Source organism: Salvelinus sp. IW2-2015, linkage group LG1 (assembly GCF_002910315.2).
Source record: "Salvelinus sp. IW2-2015 linkage group LG1, ASM291031v2, whole genome shotgun sequence".
NCBI classification, from domain to species: Eukaryota; Metazoa; Chordata; class Actinopteri; order Salmoniformes; family Salmonidae; genus Salvelinus; species Salvelinus sp. IW2-2015.
The window spans coordinates 33,571,941-33,591,369 of record NC_036838.1 but is presented as its reverse complement, the minus strand read 5'-3'; the positions used below and the strand labels follow the sequence as shown (position 1 = coordinate 33,591,369).

Here is a 19,429-nt window from a genome sequence, read left to right as displayed (position 1 = left end):
CAAGATCATTCAAGGTAAGGCCTGGCTAGGTCAATTCAAAGTAGCTAACCTCTTTTAAACACCAAGTTTGTTAGCAGGTGTGTGTGTGTGTGTGTGTTTCTTACCTTGGGGCTGTCTGGAAGGATGGTAGACCTGCAGGTCAAAAGGTTGTGTGTTGGTTCTCTGGACCACGGTTACGTTGTTACCGGTCCACTTATTAGCCTTGGCCAGCGTGTTGGTCCTCCAGTCCGTCCAGTAAACCTCTCCCCCGTACATAGTGACTGCGAATGGGTGCGACAGATATTCGTGTCCCCTCAGCACCTCGATCAGGCCGGAACCATCGTATTTGGCTGAGTAAATAGCATCAGACCTGGAGGATGGATGGAAGACAACACAATACAGTGACTTATTACAGCCTTTGTACAGTGGGGCAAAAAAGTATTTAGTCAGCCACCAATTGTGCAAGTTCTCCCACTTAAAAAGATGAGAGAGGCCTGTAATTTTCATCATAGGTACACTTCAACTATGACAGACAAAATGAGGGGAAAAAATCCAGAAAATCACATTGTAGGATTTTTAATGAATTTATTTGCAAATTATGGTGGAAAATAAGTATTTGGTCAATAACAAAAGTTTATCTCAATACTTTGTTAAATACCCTTTGTTGGCATGCCGAGGTCAAACGTTTTCTGTAAGTCTTCACAAGGTTTTCACACACTGTTGCTGGTATTTTGGCCCATTCCCCATGCAGATCTCCTCTAGAGCAGTGATGTTTTGGGGCTGTTGCTGGGCAACACGGACTTTCAACTCCCTCCAAAGATTTTCTATGGGGTTATGCCACTCCAGGACCTTGAATGCTTCTTACGAGCCACTCCTTCATTACCCGGGCGGTGTGTTTGGGATCATTGTCATGCTGAAAGACCCAGCCACGTTTCATCTTCAATGCCCTTGCTGATGGAAGGAGGTTTTCACTCAAAATCTCATGATACATGGCCCCATTCATTCTTTCTTTACACGGATCAGTCGTCCTGGTCCCTTTGAAAAACAGCCCCAAAGCATGATGTTTCCACCCCCATGCTTCACAGTAGGTATGGTGTTCTTTGGATGCAACTCAACATTCTTTGTCCTCCAAACACGACGAGTTGAGTTTTTACCAAAAAGTTCTATTTTGGTTTCATTTGACCATATGACATTCTCCTAATCTCTTCTGGATCATCCAAATGCTCTCTAGCAAACTTCAGACGGGCCTGGACCTGTACTGCCTTAAGCAGGGGGACACGTCTGACACTGCAGGATTTGAGTCCCTGGCGGCGTAGTGTGTTACTGATGGTAGGCTTTGTTACTTTGGTCCCAGCTCTCTGTAGGTCATTCACTAGGTCCCCCGTGTGGTTCTGGGATTTTTGCTCACCGTTCTTGTGATCATTTTGACCCCACGGGGTGAGATCTTGCGTGGAGCCCCAGATCGAGGGAGATTATCAGTGGTCTTGTATGTCTTCCATTTCCTAATAATTGCTCCCACAGTTGATTTCTTCAAACCAAGCTGATTACCTATTGCAGATTCAGTCTCCCCAGCCTGGTGCAGGTCTACGTTTGTTTCTGGTGTCCTTTGACAGCTCTTTGGTCTTGGCCATAGTGGAGTTTGGAGTGTGACTGTTTGAGGTTGTGGACAGGTGTCCTTTATACTGATACAAGTTCAAACAGGTGCCATTAATACAGGTAACGAGTGGAGGACAGAGGAGCCTCTTAAAGAAGAAGTTACAGGTCTGGTGAGAGCCAGAAATCTTGCTTGTTTGTAGGTGACCAAATACTTATTTTCCACTAATTTGCAAATAAATTCATAAAAAATCCTACAATGTGATTTTCTGGATTTTTCTTTTCTCATTTTGTCTGTCATAGTTGAAGTTGTACCTATGATGAAAATTACAGGCCTCTCTCATCTTTTTAAGTGGGAGAACTTGCACAATTGGTGGCTGACTAAATACTTTTTTGCCCCACTGTATATATATATAATATGTGTGTGTGTATATACACTGTATGTCCTCCCTCTGACCTGGCGTCGATCCACAGGATGCGTAGCTCCAGGTAGTCTACAGTGAGTCCGTTGGGCCAGCCCCCATTTCCTGTCTCCTTATGGATGGTCCTCCTCCCTCGCCACTCATGGAAGCTGCCTCGATCCTTGGCATACTGGCATCCCAGTCCGTCCAAAACAGAATCCTACAGAGATAAGGGGGGGGGGGGGGGGGGTGGGGGGGGGGAGACTTCAAATTCAACTATGTGGTCCAGTAAACCCAATAAAACAAAAACCAATGACTGAAGTCAAGACTCAGTTTTAGGCCGTGTGTATACTCCTCCTTCTAGGTCCCAGATGGGTTTGTGCTGCCTTTCCAACTCCTATGGTCATTGTCAACATAGGAGTTAGCAATACAGCACCAGCAGATCTGGGACCAGGCTAACCCATTCCCAGCAGTGTCCTGGTTCTCACCCGTAGCGGGGGTCCAGGGCGATGGCGCGGGGGTGCTCCACCTCCCCAGCCAGCAGGGTGGTCCTCATGGTTCCATCCAGCTTGGCCACTTCTATCTGGTCCAGGTTACTCTCCACCCAGTAGATGTTCCCTGCTATCCAGTCCACTGCAAGACCTTCTGGAGTGGCCAGGCCATACTGGATCACCACGTCAAAACTAGTCAGAGCTGGAGCAGGGAGGGAGGGAGAGGTTGTGGTTCATTTGATTGTGAAGCTTTGCTGTGATCATTTCCCCTTTTCTGTAGACCTATTCAATTTTTGTCATTAAAAGTTGTCAAAGTGTCTAACCAGTACCATGAATATCAATCACACAGTGACAGTTTATAATGCCAATGCAGCCCCAGCGTATCGAATGCCACCTACACAGCCACGACTCTGCCTACGACTGACAGGATACATTCTACTCCCGTTTGAGCCCAAGCAAACAACATGACATGAGGCGCCAGTGAAAATAAAATAAGCGAGGAGAAGAAACTATTCTTTTCATCCCCCTCTCTCACCCATTCATTTTTMCATTACAGGTCCCTAATCAGAGAGAACGGCCTAATTATTAGTCATTATCCTGACTGGAGTAGACACACACACACACACGCGCTCATTATGCTTCCCTACTGTAATGAATGGGCCTCGTCTGCTCTATAGACTGTCTTTGATTGATTGGTTTTGCATTTTTGAAGGTAGCGGTTTAGTTTTGATGGATTGGCTTTGCCTGTTTGGAAGGTGACAGTGTGGGTTTGATTGATTTGTTTTGTCTTTCGGCATGGAGCTGGACCATCTGCTTTGTTATTTACCAGCTGCTTCCCCTCAGCAGCTATGGGCCTGCACAACAGAGTACAACTACTATTCCCAGAATTCCCCACTGTGAAGGCAATTGGGAAATCATGGAAGTTGGAGTACTCCACTAAAGACAAAGAAGTGTGCTGTTGGTCTCAATGACTATACACAAACTAGAGGTAAAGAGTGGAGAAATCCAAAGCATACCTTTCACTATAGTGAGTGTGCATGAATGTGATAGTGGACTTGAATGAGGACAGAGTCTGTATAGATTATGTGTGCATAGTAAAAGACACTCACCTCCGTTCTCGGACAGTTTGCCGCGGTAGATCTTGTCCTCCACCACGTCGGTCCAGTAGAGGGCATTCTCAGCGAGGTGGAAGTCCAGGGCGATGGTGTTCCTCAGGCCAGGCACCAGCACGCTGAACTCTCCCTTGTTCAGGTCGATACGACGGATCTCATGGCGGTTGGAGAAGATGATGAAGGGCTTGAAGGGATCTGAGGTGAAGACAGGAGATTACATGATCATTGTGATGTACTGGTGCCTGTTGGTGGGAGCGGTGGGATCCCTGCATCTACTTTGCACCCAGTGCATCCTGGGTAATGTAGTAAGAAAAAGCTGTAAATCGAGGAATGTTTCCTCCCAAGGCTTGATTATAAGGGTGTTGGGTCCTGGTTTCAACTTATTCAAAGTAGAAATTAACAGCTTTAACAGTAAATGCCTTCCATTATTTCAGTTTGCCTGGTCATGACTAAAATCCAGTAACTAAACACTACTGTGGCTACCCATTAGTCGTTGGCTGTTTGGAACCTGAATACAACCATGGTAGTGTGACGCACACACAGTGCTATGTGGCTAAATGAAAGAGGAATGTAGCTAGGAACCCTGTCTAATCCCTGGTAATTAAAAGCCTGTATGTATTAAATGGAGGAGAGTTATCTCCGGACGACAGACAGTGTGATGAATGGTTGTGTTGTGTGTGTGTGTGTGTGTGTGTGTGTGTGTGTGTGTGTGTGTGTGTGTGTGTGGTGTGTGTGGGTGTGTGGGTGTGTGTGTGTGTGTTGGTGTCGCTGTGGGGTGCAGGCCTGAAATTATAGTGCAGCTTTATTTGAGTCAGTGGCTAGTTTCTGTGAGGAGGATACAGCCTTGAGTATGTGGGTAACAGTGTTCTTCTTCCATTACATTGATTGAGTTTTCCCTATCCCTTCCTCTTATTTATCCCTCTTCCTTTTCCCCTTTACAAGTTCCCCAACTTTCCTCAATCTACCTCCTCTTCTTTGTTGTTAGTCTTCTACTCTACTCATCCCCTAATGCCTTTCTCTCTATCCAACTCTCACAGCTAGAAGCCCCCCCCACCCCCCCCAACTATTCTCATGTCCCCTTTTCGATTTTCTGCTCTCCCTCTCCTCCTGTTCTTCAATCCCTTGTCTCCCCTCCAGCTCTCTTCTCATCCTCATGTGAACACCGCCTCTAGCCTCCTGCCTCCTGCCTCCTGGCCTATCCTCTCCCACCCTCTGTTTATTGTCCAGAGCGGTGGTATCAGCTCCCAGTCACAGTTTGGTGGGACCACTGAAACCACCCAGCTTCCTGCCAATACGCCTCATCCTCTCTCTCCTACTCACTCACCTCATTTGCTCTCTCTATCGCCTGAACAAAAACCACAATACTTCCTGGAAATATATTGTAGTTTCCTTTTCCTTCTCCTTCCCTTGCGGATCCTAAACCCCAATCCCCTCTCTCACTTTGACTCTCCCCACATCCATCATGTTGACACACCTCACCCTCTGTGCCAGTCTTTCATTCTCATAATCCTTAGAATCTCTCCGTTCTCTTCCATTTCACTCCAAACCACCATATCCCCCTCTTCTTCTCTTCTTCCTCCCACCCTTTAACCTCCCCTGCTCTTCCATTCCCTCTTTCTCTCCAAGCCTCCCATCACCCTCTCCTCTCCTCCCTCCACATCTTCTCCAAACCACCCTCCTCACCAGTGCTCTTGCAGTTCTCCTGGTCAGGCTCCAGCTCCCAACCCTCGTAGCAGGAACACTTGACACTGAACTTGTCCTGCTCACAGCGCTGGCTACACTTGAGGTGTTTGGCGCAGAAGCTCTGGATCTGACAGGTCTTGTTGTTGGAGTCCAGCTCCATGCCCAGGGGGCAGGAACACACCACACCCTCCCCGGGGGCTACTGTACAGTTATGGCTACAGTCGCCGTTATCCAGCGAGCACAGGTCTGCAGGGAAAGAGAGGGATGGGTGTTACGGGAGGAGGTGACACTGAACAAAAACATTGGGCCAACACTCTTCTAGAGCTCTCTCTCATGCGGAATACACAACAATGACATAACAGGCATCATAAACAGTCACGACAGCTCAACTTGCAATATTCCCGGTTTTACTCTGGCACCTTGGTGTCAGCGGTGGGATCCCTGTCCTACCACCCGGTGCATCCTGGGTAATGTAGTCTTTAGTAGCAGCAGGTCTTACCACAGAGTTTCTCGTCAGAGCCGTCGGGGCAGTCGTCTGTGCCGTCACAAAGCTTCTCAGCGGGCAGACAGATGGTGGAGTCGTTGGCACACACATGGTGGGAGAGCTTACACACCAACGCCTCACAGTTGTCCTCGTCTGAGTTGTCCTCACAGTCGCTGTCCCCGTCACACACCCAGGCCTTACTGATACAGCGGGCTAGGGATAGGTCAGAGGGCAAAGGTCAGAAGTTACAGGCAGATACAGTCCACAATAACAAAAATACAGCTACAACCAAATGCAGTCCATCTCCACCAGATAATTCTGAGCTCCCCATTTCAATACTGTTACATTTATGTTTTTCAACAGGCAAATCTCCCATTCTTTCCCCCTTTCATTTAAACTACCCTAATTTCTTCCTTATTGCTCTTTCACAACCATCCACATTCCCCCAGTCTCCTTACCAGAGTCTCTACAACCAAACTTGACGGCGGGGTCACACATGTGTGTGACACCTTCGCAGTTCTTCTCATCGCTCAGGTCCATGCAATCTGTGTCTCCATCGCAGCGCCAGCGCATAGGGATGCACAGACCGTCCATACGACACTGGAACTCATCCGTGTGACAGCCGCCAGGGGGACGCGTGGCTGGGGAGGGAGAGTGATGGAAAGAGAGAGAGATAAATGAGGAGTATTATATCACTACCATAACACTCAAACATTTCCAGAAATGGAAATGTATTAAAAACAGAGATATTTAGGCCTCTGAGTTGTTACTGAACCAGGTTCAACTCTGGGCCCTTGTTATAAGCTATAACTTTTCATCTGTGTTCATCATTTTTGTAAGAGTTTGCTGAGTTGGAGTAACTGAGTAACTGCCAATGCTGGTGATTGAGAAAATGCTAATGCAACCACATTAGGACAGATATCGCACCGAGTCATTCACTACCTGTTTCTCCCACTGTGGGGCTCCAATGGGAAACAAGGACACTCTTTATCACAGGGGATCAGTTTGACCAGAACATCACGCTTCAATGATGGACACTATTCACCGACTATTCACTCAATGGATAATCAAAAGGGACTGGCAAAACCAACAGGCATCTGGCACAGACAAAGACACAGATGGCAAAATGTGGCTAAGGTGTTGGCATGTGTGTGGACCTCACAGTGGGCAGAAGCTTGACAATGCCATGAGACAAAAGATGACGTGCTTTTATTCATACACACAACACATCAAATCACATCATTAACAAAATGCTGACATTCACTAACGACCTGTCACGGCTAAATGAATGGAAACCAATGACCCAAAGACGCCCACGAGTCAAGGGTTGGCAGTGCTACAATGCCAGGGTGATGCAGCGCACTGAAGGGTACAGCTTCACGCAGAGGCCATGCTACAGTGGATTACCAATAGAGCCATCATTGGTGATTACGGAATTAATTGAAAGACTCGGACATCAACGGTCAATGGCTGTCACAGAGTTTCATGTGTCACGTCAAAGTGAAAAAGTACTGTAGGTTTCTTTTTGATAAATGGAAATAGTGTGCTCCAAAATGGCTGTGCAAGTGTGGAAGACCATGAGACTAAATCTGTGTAAGTATGTGTGTTAGGTTTCATTGTGCAGGTGTTTGTGTGAGCATGTGCGCGCGTGTGTGTATGTGTGTAAAAGATCCTGAAGCATCCTGCCTGCCCTCCATTAAAACCTCAGGATTCCGCTTCTCCTACTCCCTGGGCCCCGCGAGGGGAGCCAAAACCAGACCAGCCCATTAGCCAGCACCACGGGGGGGGAGAAGGCTGGCTGGCTGGGTTCCTAGTACTCTGGTTACATGCCACAGTGTAAGTGACAGATAAAGATATGTTTATTCAAAATTCCCCTGATAGTATATCATATTTAACTTGTCTGTTTCTCGTCTAAGACTTTGTTTCTTTTGGTTCAGATCCTACGCAACAAATGTAATAAAGTGGTTTGGAGTTGACCACAGGAGAGTTTCCTTTCAGGTGAGGCTTTCTACAATTCTCGACCAACTAAACAACACGGGACATAATCAGATGCAGTGTTTACAGTAATAGTGAGTTTGTTTCCCCAATTCTTAATTATATGTTCGAAGGAGATACTAGCAGGTTTAAAAGCTAGAGGAAGAGATGGCGTAGTGTTTATGATGGAATTGCATGTCTGTTGCACAACTAGGGACATGATGTAGTGAGGTTTCACACAGTCAACAGCCATCTAGAAGCCCACAGCCTGTTGTAGACTAACCCTTTTCATTTGGGTGGTCTATAGCACATACAGTAATATGGCATTAAGTTTTCATGGTTGGTGGGTTATGAAGCTGACACTCACATACAGTAATATATTTGGCACCTGATTGGTGCGTTACATACAGTAGTTGACACACCCAGACAGCGATTGGTTGGTTACGGAGCTGACATGGAATCAAAACTCACAAAGATTGGTGGGTTACGGAGTTCATACAACGATTGGTGGGTTACGCTCTCACAGACAGCGATTGGTGGGCTACAGTGCTGACACTCACCCTGATTGGTGCAGTTGGCGTGAGTCTCGTCGCTGTAGTCGCCACAGTCGTTGTCTCCATCGCAGGTCCAATAGTCCGGGATGCAGCGGCCGCTGTTACACTTGAACTGGGCGCTGGAGCAGGAATGGCTGCAGCCTGCCTCATCACTGTTGTCCCCACAATCATTATCTGCAAGGCAAACATAGTCAAACCTCTACCTCACACCGCTCATACACACAACATAGGCAGACTATAGTGAAAGACAAAAACAAATCTCCCAGGTTATTGTTTATGTACCTGGTCATTTACATTAGTTATGAAGAACCCTGTCAATGTCAGTTCTCTCATCACTCAGACAATATGTTTTTATCACAAAGTAAATAGCCTTTATACAACTATTGTTCATAATGCAATTTCCATTACATAAAATGCAGACTCACATACAAAAACACTTAACACTACATTTACAAATGAATTTCAATGTGAGGAAAAAGGAGAAGAGATAGAGGAAAATAATCACAGAAACTGCATAGATCAAACCATGCACCATGAGTGAATGTACCCAGCACTGATACATTGAGCTTGGCAGCAGAGGAGATGCTTCCCCATAGACTTCCTCATCTAAGCACTTCTAACAGGGAGGTTTGTCTGGTAACTAAACCTTAATGGTGTCCACTGGCAGATAAATATAGACAGTAAGCTCACTATTACAGATAGGGTTGAGGCCAATTGGACCTTGTTGTTTAATAAAAATAACCCACCACCCCGAACAACCAATGTTCTCTATCTTTGATTCTTGTCCATTCATTACGATTACAATGGAGAGCTCTTCCTCCTGCATTAAGTGGGTGAGTAGAAGCAGTAAGAGCCTCCATTATCGGTCTATTGAGATGAATAATGAACTACTGTTAAAGGGTAAAGCTGCCGTTAGTAAGGAAAGCAGCCCTGGTTCTCCCTCTCCCTCCCCTCTGGGGCCCCCCTAGCAAGCCCTGGTTCTCCCTACAGTAGCAGGTCTGCCCCTCCCTCTCCCTCCCCTCTGGGGCCCCCCTAGCGAGCCCTGGCCCTGGCTTTGGTGCATGTTGATCTATGCACTAACCGGTCGGGTTCGGACAATTCAACTCATCAGAGCCATCCCCACAATCCTTTTCTGAAACAAAGAAATCAACGGAGACAGCGGAGTGGGCGGACGGCACGACAACAACACACATTGAACAACAACAACAACACAACGAGCCAATGACAATGAGAGAAGAAACAGGCACACAAACACCCTTGCCAAATAGAGAGGAAAGCTGTAGTCAGACAGACATGTGGACATCAAATGACATGCGTAGCAACGAGTCAGTGATAAAGCTGGTGATGACTAGAGATGCACACGCAGTAGGAGAATGAGGAAGACGAAGGAGAGACACTCACCATTGTCACAGCGCCAGTTGATGTTGATGCAGCGTCCGTTATTGCAGGTGAACTGGGTGAGAGGGAAACAGGTGGGGTAGGCTGGGTGGAGAGAGAGAGAGAATGAGAGAGAGAAAATGGAAGACCGAGTGCTTCGTGTCATAAGAWAAAACAGTAACTTACGACTTTACTAGCTATGACCATGATAGTTCCCGGCCGCACTACAAGCCTGGGTTTCAGTGATATGGGTATTGTGTTTCGTCTTTTCTTTTCTGAGGAAGATTTATTTTCTGTGTGTTATAGCATAAGAGAAAGATAAGGGTCAAGGGTCAAAGGTGAGGCAGGTGAACTACCACATGACGCAGGCTCGTCAGAGCGGTCCCCACAGTCATCGTCCAGGTCACATGTCCAGGAGATGGGGATACAGCGACCGCTGGCACACGAGTACTGGTTGGGGGGGCAGGTGCGTGCTGAAATGGTAGGAGTGTGGGGGGGGGGGGGGGGGGCATTGAGATTAATAAACAGTTATCCTCAGGAGAACGACTCCAATAGGATGTTATTAGATTGCCCTTTGAAATGTTACAACAGGAGTTGGATTCATGGGAAATGACAAATGGCATTTTGAGGATCTTCAGAGCATTGTGTGGATTCAGTCCATGTATATTGGGCTAAGCTGAGGGAAAGGTCAGCCCTAAACAACCATTGTCTGAACGATGTGTACGACAGAGAAAGAGAGAAAAGAAAGAGACAGCAAAATAGAAAAATAAAGAGCGAGAAAGAGAGAAAAGAATGTGTACAGAATATGTGTGCGAGTGTGTGTTACTTGTGTGTGTGTGTGTGTGTGTGTGTGTGTGTTCATCTGTGAGTGTGAGCGTGTACATCTGTGAGTGTGTGAGCGTCCTACCAGAGCAGGTGGTGTTGGACTCATCCTCATCATTGCCACAGTCGTTGTCTCCGTCACACAGCCAGCGCAGAGGGATACAGCGGTTGTTCTGACACTTAAACCTGTCGGTCGGACAGGTGTGCTGGTCTGGAGGGGGAGAGAGGGAGGGATGGAGGAAGAGAAGGGAGAGAGGGAGGGATGGAGGAAGAGAAGGGAGAGGGGGAGGGATGGAGGGGAGAGAAAAGGAGGGATGGATGGATGGATTGAAGAAGGATAGAAGGGGGATAGCAGGGGTACAGAGTGTAAGAGGGCACAGACAGACACAGACAGACTCTYTGGCTAGGCTACTGGAGCCTGTCTGCACTCTGACCACAGACAGACAGAGAGAGCTTTTCCAGACCCACCAACATTCCCACATTCCTTCACACACACGCGCGCGCACACACACACACACACACACACTCTCCCGCAGGCATGTGCAAATACAAACTCCACATAAACACACAAAGTCTGTCGTTTCTCAATTCATTCTGGCATCAACAGACTGTCAAATTGAAATACTGAAAGGCCATCTGTCTCCAGCTGCACAGAGACCAAAGGAAAGGTAGCTGATCTAAAATCAGTGTATGTGTGTGTGTCTGTGTGTGTATGTATGCACGTGTGCGCACTCACGGCAGAGCTCGGGGGCCTCGTCGCTGTTGTCCAGACAGTCATTGTCACCGTCACACTTCCATCGCTCCTGGATACAGCGGTTGTTCTTACAGGCAAACTCCCCTGGCTGACACTGAGGAGGAGGGATGTAGGTGGGGTTGACTGGAGGGAGAGGGGGAGAGAGGGACAGAGGAAGAGATAGACATGGAAAGAGAGAAGTTGAACGTTTAAATAACACATTTCACCAACAAAGTTTAATGAATGGAGCGGGACAGTGAGATACAAGCTAATACACTGTCACATCAGCAGCCAACAACAAATACAAACCCTGTCAAAGCAGTGAGTCAACATGATCCCAGTGTGTGTGTGTGTGTCAAGCCTACTGTCAGCCCCTAATCCACCCCCCCTCTCCACACCCCTAAAATCTGTGCTGACTGCTCCATGCGTGAGGGATTTCTATTTGCATTCTATACACATTTGTTCTCTCTTCCCCTCTCACAGACACATACACTTTGACAGTTCAACTTTGAAATACAGTTTTATTCTAGGCTAATCTCTATAAACCCTGATGTCGGTAGCATGTGTTAAAATTTCCTTCCACACGAGTTATCACACACACACACGGGCACGCGCACATGCACACACACATTGTGGGAGTTTTAAATTGAGTGTAAACTCCTGGTCTCCTATAGGTGGCCCTTGTTCCCTGACCTCTCACCTTTACAGCTGGTGTTGTCTTTGTCATCTAGTAGCTGGTCCTCTGCACAGGCACACTGTCTCCCATCAGGGATCGCCAGACACAGACTACTGCAGCCCCCGTTATTCACACGACACGCATTAGATCCTGCACAGAGACAGAGAGACAGACAGAGAGACAGACAGAGAGACAGACAGAGAGAGACGGGCGGGGGGGGTTATAAACACACAGATTAGTGTCTGAATATAAGGGTTTGTGCATGCAATGCATGTGTATCGGAGATAAAGTGTATTCGGAAAGTATTCAGACCCCTTGACTTTTTCCGCAATTTGTTACGTTACAGCCTTATTCAAAAATTTCTTACATCGTTTTTCCCCCATCAGTCTACACACAATACCCCATAATGACAAACCAAAAAACAGGTTTTAAGATTCTTTTTTTTTTAAGAATATTAAATGTACATAAGAACTCAGACCCTTTACTCAGTACTTGTTGAAGGACCTTCGGCAGCGATTACAGCCTCGAGTCTTTTTGGGTATGATGCTACAAGCTTGGCACAACTGTATTTGGGGAGTTTCTCCCATTCTTCAGATCCTCTCACGCTCTGTCAGGTTGGATGGTGAGCGTCACTGCACTGCTATTTTCAGGTCTCTCCAGAGATGCTCAATCGGGTTCACGTCCAGGCTCTGGCAGGGCCACTCAAGGACATTCAGAGACTTGTCCCAAAGCTTGGCTGTGTGCTTAGGGTCGTTGTCCTGTTGGAAGCTGAACCTTCACCCCAGTCTGAGGTCCTTAGCGGTCTGGAACAGGTTTTCATCAAGGATGTCTCTGTACTTTGCTCTGTTCGTCTCCCAGTCCCTGCCGCTGAAAAACATCCCCACATCATGATGCTGTCACCACCATGCTTCACCGTAGGGATGGAGCCAGGTTTCCTACACATGTGACACTTGGCTGCAGAGATGTTTGTTCATCTGGAAGGTTCTCCCATCTCCACAGAAGAGCTCTGTCAGAGTGATCATCAGGTCACCTCCCTAACCAAGGCCCTTCTCCCCCGATTGCTCAGTTTGGCTGAGCGGCCAGCTCTAGGAAGAGTCTTGGTGGTTCCAAACTTCTTMCATTTAAGAATGATGGAGGCCACTGTTCTTGGGGACCTTCAATACTGAATAAATATTTTGGTACCCTTCCCCAGATCTGTGCCTCGACACAATCCTGTCTCGGAGCTCTACGGACAATTCCTNCCCTTCCCCAGATCTGTGCCTCGACACAATCCTGTCTCGGAGCTCTACGGACAATTCCTTTGACCTCATGGCTTGGTTTTTGCTCTGACCTGCACTGTCAACTGTGGGACCTTATATAGACAGGTGTGTGCCTTTCCAAATCATGTCYAATCAATTGAATTTACCACAGGTGGACTCCAAACAAGTTGTAGAAACATCTCAAGGATGATTCATGGAAACAGGATGCACCTGAGCTCAATTTCAAGTTTCATAGCAAAGGGTTTGAATACTTAATGAATACTTAATGAAAATGTAAATAAGGTATATGTTTTTTATTATTATTATAGATTTGCAAAAATGTCTATAAACGTCTTCACTTTGTCATTATGGGGTATTGTGTGTCGATTGATAAGAAAAATAAATATGTAATCCATTTTAGAATAAGGCTGTAATGTAACAAAACGTGAAAAAAGTCAAGGGGTCTGATTACTTTCCGAATGCATTGTATCTCAAGTTACAATTTAGACCTAGCTGCAGATCTGTCATCTGAGAACGGTAGCGATAACAAAAAGTGATGAATGGGGGGGATGAGTGATTGGATAGACAGATGGACAGAGTGTGGTGTCCTGTACCTTGCTGCTGCTGGGCGTCATACATGCGGATCTCGAAGATGGGCGGCCGTTCGTTGCGGAGCAGGGTGACGGTCCTGGTGATCTGGTCCAGTTTGTAGATGCTGCCGCTGCGGTACTCGTTCCAGAACAGGAAGTGTTTGTAGTGACACAGGCCGAAGGCGTGGTTCAACTCCTGACCCTCGTATACCGTCTGATAGCAACAGCACAACACAAGGTCATATTCATTAGTGCACACCGTAGCAAAACATTTTGCAACTGAAACACAGGTATTGTCAATGTCTGACCTTGAGTTCGGTGTTGTTGAGGTGGTCATAGTAGGGTTAGGGTTGGGGTTAGGATAAGCGCTAGTAACCAGTCTGACTGACCTTGCGTTCAGTGTTGTTAATGTAGACCATCTCGATGCGGTCATAGTATGCGTCCACCCAGTACAGAATACCCTGTGGGATGTCCAGACTCAGACCGTTGGGCCACAGGACCGTCTTACTGGTCAGGAACACGTTCCTGTTAGAACCATCCATCCAGGCCCGCTCAATCTTCCCTCTCTTACTCTCCTTGGGATCTTCCTCCCAGTCTGTCCAGTACATCCACCTTGGAAGAGAGAGAGGAGGTGAGCAGGGTGTGTGTGTGTGTATCTGTCTGTGTGTGGGTGTGTGTTTTGGTCCGTTGTGACTGGACAATTCTGCCCCAGCTGACATCTGATCGAGTAGCATTCTATAGGACCTCTCCTAACCACCCCCGTCCACCCCCACAGTGAAGGGTCCCCTAGTCTGGCTGTCAATATACTGACTAATGACATTCTCTCCAGATTGGAACTGTCTGTCAAAGCCCCTGATAGATGGACACCATAGGACTATCGATCCAGCCAGCCGGCCACCACTATGACCAAGTCCAATATCGGCTGTTAAACAACTCATTATGTAACACCAGCCTCTCCTCTCCTCATCACACTGTAGTATGAGTGACCATCTGACTCAATCAATTTCTCCCTCCCCCTCTCCTTTCCTCTCTCCCTTTGAGACTCATCCCCTCTACCGGTCTCTACCTCTCTTCTTTACCTCTCCTTCCCCCATTCTCTCTATTCCTCCCTACTTCTACCTCGGGTTCGATCCATCTCACTCTCGCTCTCGCTCCTCCACTCCGTCTCTCCTCGTCTCCCTTGCTCTCCCCTATTTCTCTCGCTCTCTCTGGCTGGCTGATTGATTACAGGTCTTAGTGGAGGTGAGTGCTTCTCCAGGAGAGTGTGTGGACGCACGTCTCTCTGTCACAGCCAATCTAAAGTGTGTGTGTGTGTGTGTGTGTGTGTGTGTGTGTGTATTGCTCTAGGGAGAGGGCCAGGTGAGGGTACATCAATATGAAGAGTCACACACAGATTAAGACCGCTTGGCGAGAGAACCCCGGGTGCCCAGTACACTGTAGCTCAGTTGGTGGAGCATGGCGCTTGCGACCCCAGGGTAGTGGGTTTGATTGTGGTATATGTCTTATTGCTTAATTATATTATACACACACACACACACACACACACACACACACACACACACACACACACACACACACACACACACACACACACACACACAGGTTGAGAGCGATAGAATTGTTTTGAAGCGCCTTGAGGGGACAATGGGGGCTTAGTGACAGGAGGCTATTATCGACAGATGACCATCTGCTCTTTTCTGACCCACACACATGTGCATGTACATTTTGTATGCACGTACACTAACACCAACACACGCACTAACCCACACCCCCCAGGGTCAACTTTCCAATCATCTCCCAGCCACATCACACACACATGGGAGAGGCTCATTAGAATATCAAAAGAATCTATTAAGAAGCAGAGGGAATCAAATACTCCCAACACACACACACACACACACACACACACACACACACACACACACACACACACACACACACACACACACACACACTGAATTAAATTAAAACCTACCGCCTCCCACAAAACAACTTTTACCTAACCTCTCCCACACATCCAACCCACAAACTTTAAAGTTGCAGCTCAACAGTTTAAAGACCAATCTGATACCACTATCTTTCCTTTCATCTTTCTCCCACCATCCCTCCGTCTCTTACCCGTGCAGGGGGTCCACTACGATGGCGCGGGGGTGGGTCATCTTGCCATCGATGAGAGTCTTGCGAGTCTGAGAAGCCTTCTCCAGCCTGGCCACACTGATGGTCTTCTTGGGCCCATCATCTGTCCAGTACAGGTTATCAGCCATCCAGTCCACCGCTATACCCTCGACTGTATGGATCCCTGGAACACAGAGGAAGAGGTGGTGAGAGGCCAGTCGCCCTATTATACACAACAAAACTGGACAAACTGAGCTAAAATGACCTTCTCTACCCTCACAAGAGCACCTGACAAGGCGCTAGCATTATTTTGGAGCTAAAATGGCCACTACTCCCTATTACTGTAATGATTCCCGAAAATGGCCAACATAGAGGGCAGTTACCGTACCTTCCTTCAGAATGGTGTCCCTTTCTGTACCGTCRATCTTCTGGCGGCCGATGAGGTAGCTGGTGGCGTCGGCGAAATATATGAAGTCACTCTCTGAGTGGAAGTCAAGGGCTCTGGGGTTCATCAGGTTCTCTATAGGGATCATGTACTCATCTGGGACCTTAGCATTCATGTCCATCCCTCTGATGACCCCTGGACGACCTTTACCGTACACCAGAAACAGCTCATGCTCCGGCTCTGAGAAACAGCATGGGAGATAGAGAGGACTTACTGGGTATGTATTCATAAATCATCTCAGAGTAAGAATGTTGATCTAGGATCAGCCATCCCCCTGTCCATGTAATCTTATTCATTATGATCTAAAAGACAAAAACTGATCCTAGATCAGCACTTTGAGATGCTTTATGAATAGGGGCTTTTGGCTGTAAACTTATTATAAACACATATCTAGTTCGCGTCTCTCTMGCGAGTCTGCCCAACCTGAGAGGTAGCTTCTAAAAAGGATTTCAAATCACATTACAATGCTATGAGAGACAGACAACATGGAACCAGGAGGAGGAGAGCATTGGTGAGGCCTTTGTTGTTTAATGAGATCCACATGATTCCAATCCCTTCCAATATTCCCGGCTTTCTTAAATCTTGTGACCGATTGCGTCTCAGAAAAGAATTCCCAATTGAAATGCTGAAACTAAACAACACTGCCCCATATCATTTGCATTATTTAAAACAGACAGAAACGGTGAAAGAGCAGCATAATCCCGTCAACCTAATGAGAATGTAAGCGATTTTCAAATCATTCAAATTAACAGGCGGGAGTTCCGTATGGCATGGCGGACGGGATAGGCTTCTGTTGAATCAATCTACCGTGGTGTGGTTATCAAAGCCACCAAGGGGTTATAGTCTAGAAACAGATCAATATGTGCTTGCTTTCATATCCTCACAGAATATTAATACACACCTTGGGGGCAAACTGAATCAATCAAGGATGGGGTTGCAACTTACATGATGCAGCATACAAAAGTAGTCAATTGGAGAAAAGCCTGGTTAATACATGGACATTAGGGGTGTCCCAGACCTTAGCTCAGGGGCATGCGGTTTTCCTGACTCAACCTTCACTGCCCTTGGCACAGGTTCAATCACAGAATCAATCTATGCCTCTGGTTTAAAGTTACAGTGGGGCTTCAGGCATGTAGACATTGATTAGGGAGGTTGGCTGTCAATGCCAGGTGAGTCAGAGGATTTCTACTGCTCAGACATGAGATTTAGCTGCTCAAAGAGACCGCCGCAGAGGAGGAATGGATAGCCAGATTTGTGAAGGAGCTGATTGGAGGAGATGAAAGTGGATTGGCTGTGATATCATCTGTGCCGTAGACTATCGTATGTAGGAATGGGTTGGCTGTGTTGTTGCATCTCAGAGCAGATATAATTCAGCATCTTAAAGCGGATTGGCTTGGGTTGTAAAAGTGCCTAACAGATAATTGGCTGTGCTATGGAGTATCTGAGAGGTGATTGGCTGTGCTGTGGAGTACCTGAGATGAGATTGGCTGTGTGGTACTTACTCTTGCAGGACTTCCCGTCACTCCCCAGGCTGAAGCCGGAGCGACAGCGGCAGGTGCGGGTCTTATGGCTGTTCCCCAGCAGACAAATATCAGAGCAGCCTCCTGCCTTCCCAAACTGGTCTGGCTCACATGCATGGCTACGCACTGGAGGAGAGGACTTTTTTTAGTATTCAAAGGAATTTCAACTATACCACTATGTCTGTGGGTTCAATATAGAATTGATTTGACAATATGCCCAGCATAAAATACAGACCCCTATAACAACAGTTACCTGGAGGCTGGCGTCTCTGGTGGTAGACGTGCAGGGCTCCTCCTTTGTCGACGCGGGTCACCACCTGGTAGTCAGAGCTGTTGAAGCGGTTCACTCTGATCACACTGGTCTTAGGCTGCATGTTGGCGTTGTCCGAGTTAGTGGCATACAGGTAGTTCTCAAACACTGTCAGACCGTACAGGTGCTCAATCTGACACAGAGGGTGGGAAGAGGGAGAGAGGGAGAGAATAAGGGAGGGAAGAGAAAAAGAGGGGGAGGGAGAGAGAATGAGTGACGCAAAACCCCAAAAAGTCACAATCAATACAGCATTCCCCTTTACTCTCCTTATGTACGGACCCAACCGCAGAGGTGCTTCAGAATTCTAAACATCACCCTTCACATGACACAGGGCTCCATTTTATTTAATGCACTCTAACACGCCTAAACAAACACACATTCATCCGTGAGAAGAAAGCCAGGCTTACTGTCCCAGTAAACAGCACTAACGTCACATAGACGTTGGCGGCCCATCAGTGTTTCAGATCAGAGCAACTAGCGTCCATTAAGATGAGGCAGGGCGGGGATAAACACAGATGCTCTCTGCAACGCAGCCCATACCACACCATCAATAACCGTCCATGGACTTTAAACTGCTGCTGATGGCTATCTGGCACACACACACACACACAAATGAAGGGGCTTTGTGTGTGTGTACACATGTCTCTGCCCCCAGGCCCAGTGAGTAAATGAAGGCTATTACTTGTGCAGACAGAGACAGCTAGCGCTAAAAGCCCTGCTAACAGGTTTAAAAGGCGCTTGGCCACGCCAGTCGCGGCACCGTCCAGAGCTTAGCCTTACCTCCTACTAATCAGCACTCTAATGAAAAGGCTACTGTCCACCCCCTGCTCTCTGGCCATAGCTACACCGGTCTACACACTACTACAACAGCAGGGGAGAAAGGATCCTCACAGGAGAGAAAAACACGGGAAGCTCTACATAGATTTACACACAAAAAGGGGGGCACTTGGTTTTAGTGCCAAGTATTTACATTGCATTTAAGATTGAACTGCTTGGATAACTATGAATGTAAAAAGTTCACAGCTCCTTACGCTACATAAAGATGTCCATCTGCTCCACACAACATTAACAACAATCTGCAATATTTCACAATGTTAAACCCACTTAACTGATCCCTTCCAGAACTCTGAAGTATGCTAGCTTCCAGACAGTCGCAGGTTGATGAGCTCACAAGCAGGCCCTGAATGATAGTGTGTCTGTTCTTGCCCTCAATGTCCTTGTATCTATGCATGTATGCATGTATGTATGTATGTATGTATGTATGTATGTATGTATGTATGTATGTATGTATGTATGTATGTATGTATGTATGTATGTATGTATGTATGTATG

At 47.1% G+C, this 19,429-nt stretch overlaps 1 protein-coding gene across 1 annotated transcript in view; it reads right to left on the bottom strand.

Annotated features, from left to right (window-relative positions):
* The window catches only part of LOC111966053 (low-density lipoprotein receptor-related protein 1-like), a 180,280-nt gene that overhangs the window by 65,780 nt on the left and 95,071 nt on the right, over positions 1-19,429 (bottom strand). The window contains 20 exon segments of the mRNA XM_070444379.1: positions 105-349; positions 2,030-2,129; positions 2,132-2,193; positions 2,462-2,666; positions 3,574-3,771; positions 5,260-5,505; positions 5,759-5,956; positions 6,202-6,384; positions 8,278-8,445; positions 9,673-9,753; positions 10,005-10,121; positions 10,556-10,681; positions 11,207-11,347; positions 11,904-12,029; positions 13,732-13,921; positions 14,097-14,319; positions 15,826-16,006; positions 16,211-16,447; positions 17,770-17,913; positions 18,041-18,230. Coding sequence (XP_070300480.1) covers positions 105-349; positions 2,030-2,129; positions 2,132-2,193; positions 2,462-2,666; positions 3,574-3,771; positions 5,260-5,505; positions 5,759-5,956; positions 6,202-6,384; positions 8,278-8,445; positions 9,673-9,753; positions 10,005-10,121; positions 10,556-10,681; positions 11,207-11,347; positions 11,904-12,029; positions 13,732-13,921; positions 14,097-14,319; positions 15,826-16,006; positions 16,211-16,447; positions 17,770-17,913; positions 18,041-18,230 — 3,361 coding nt within the window.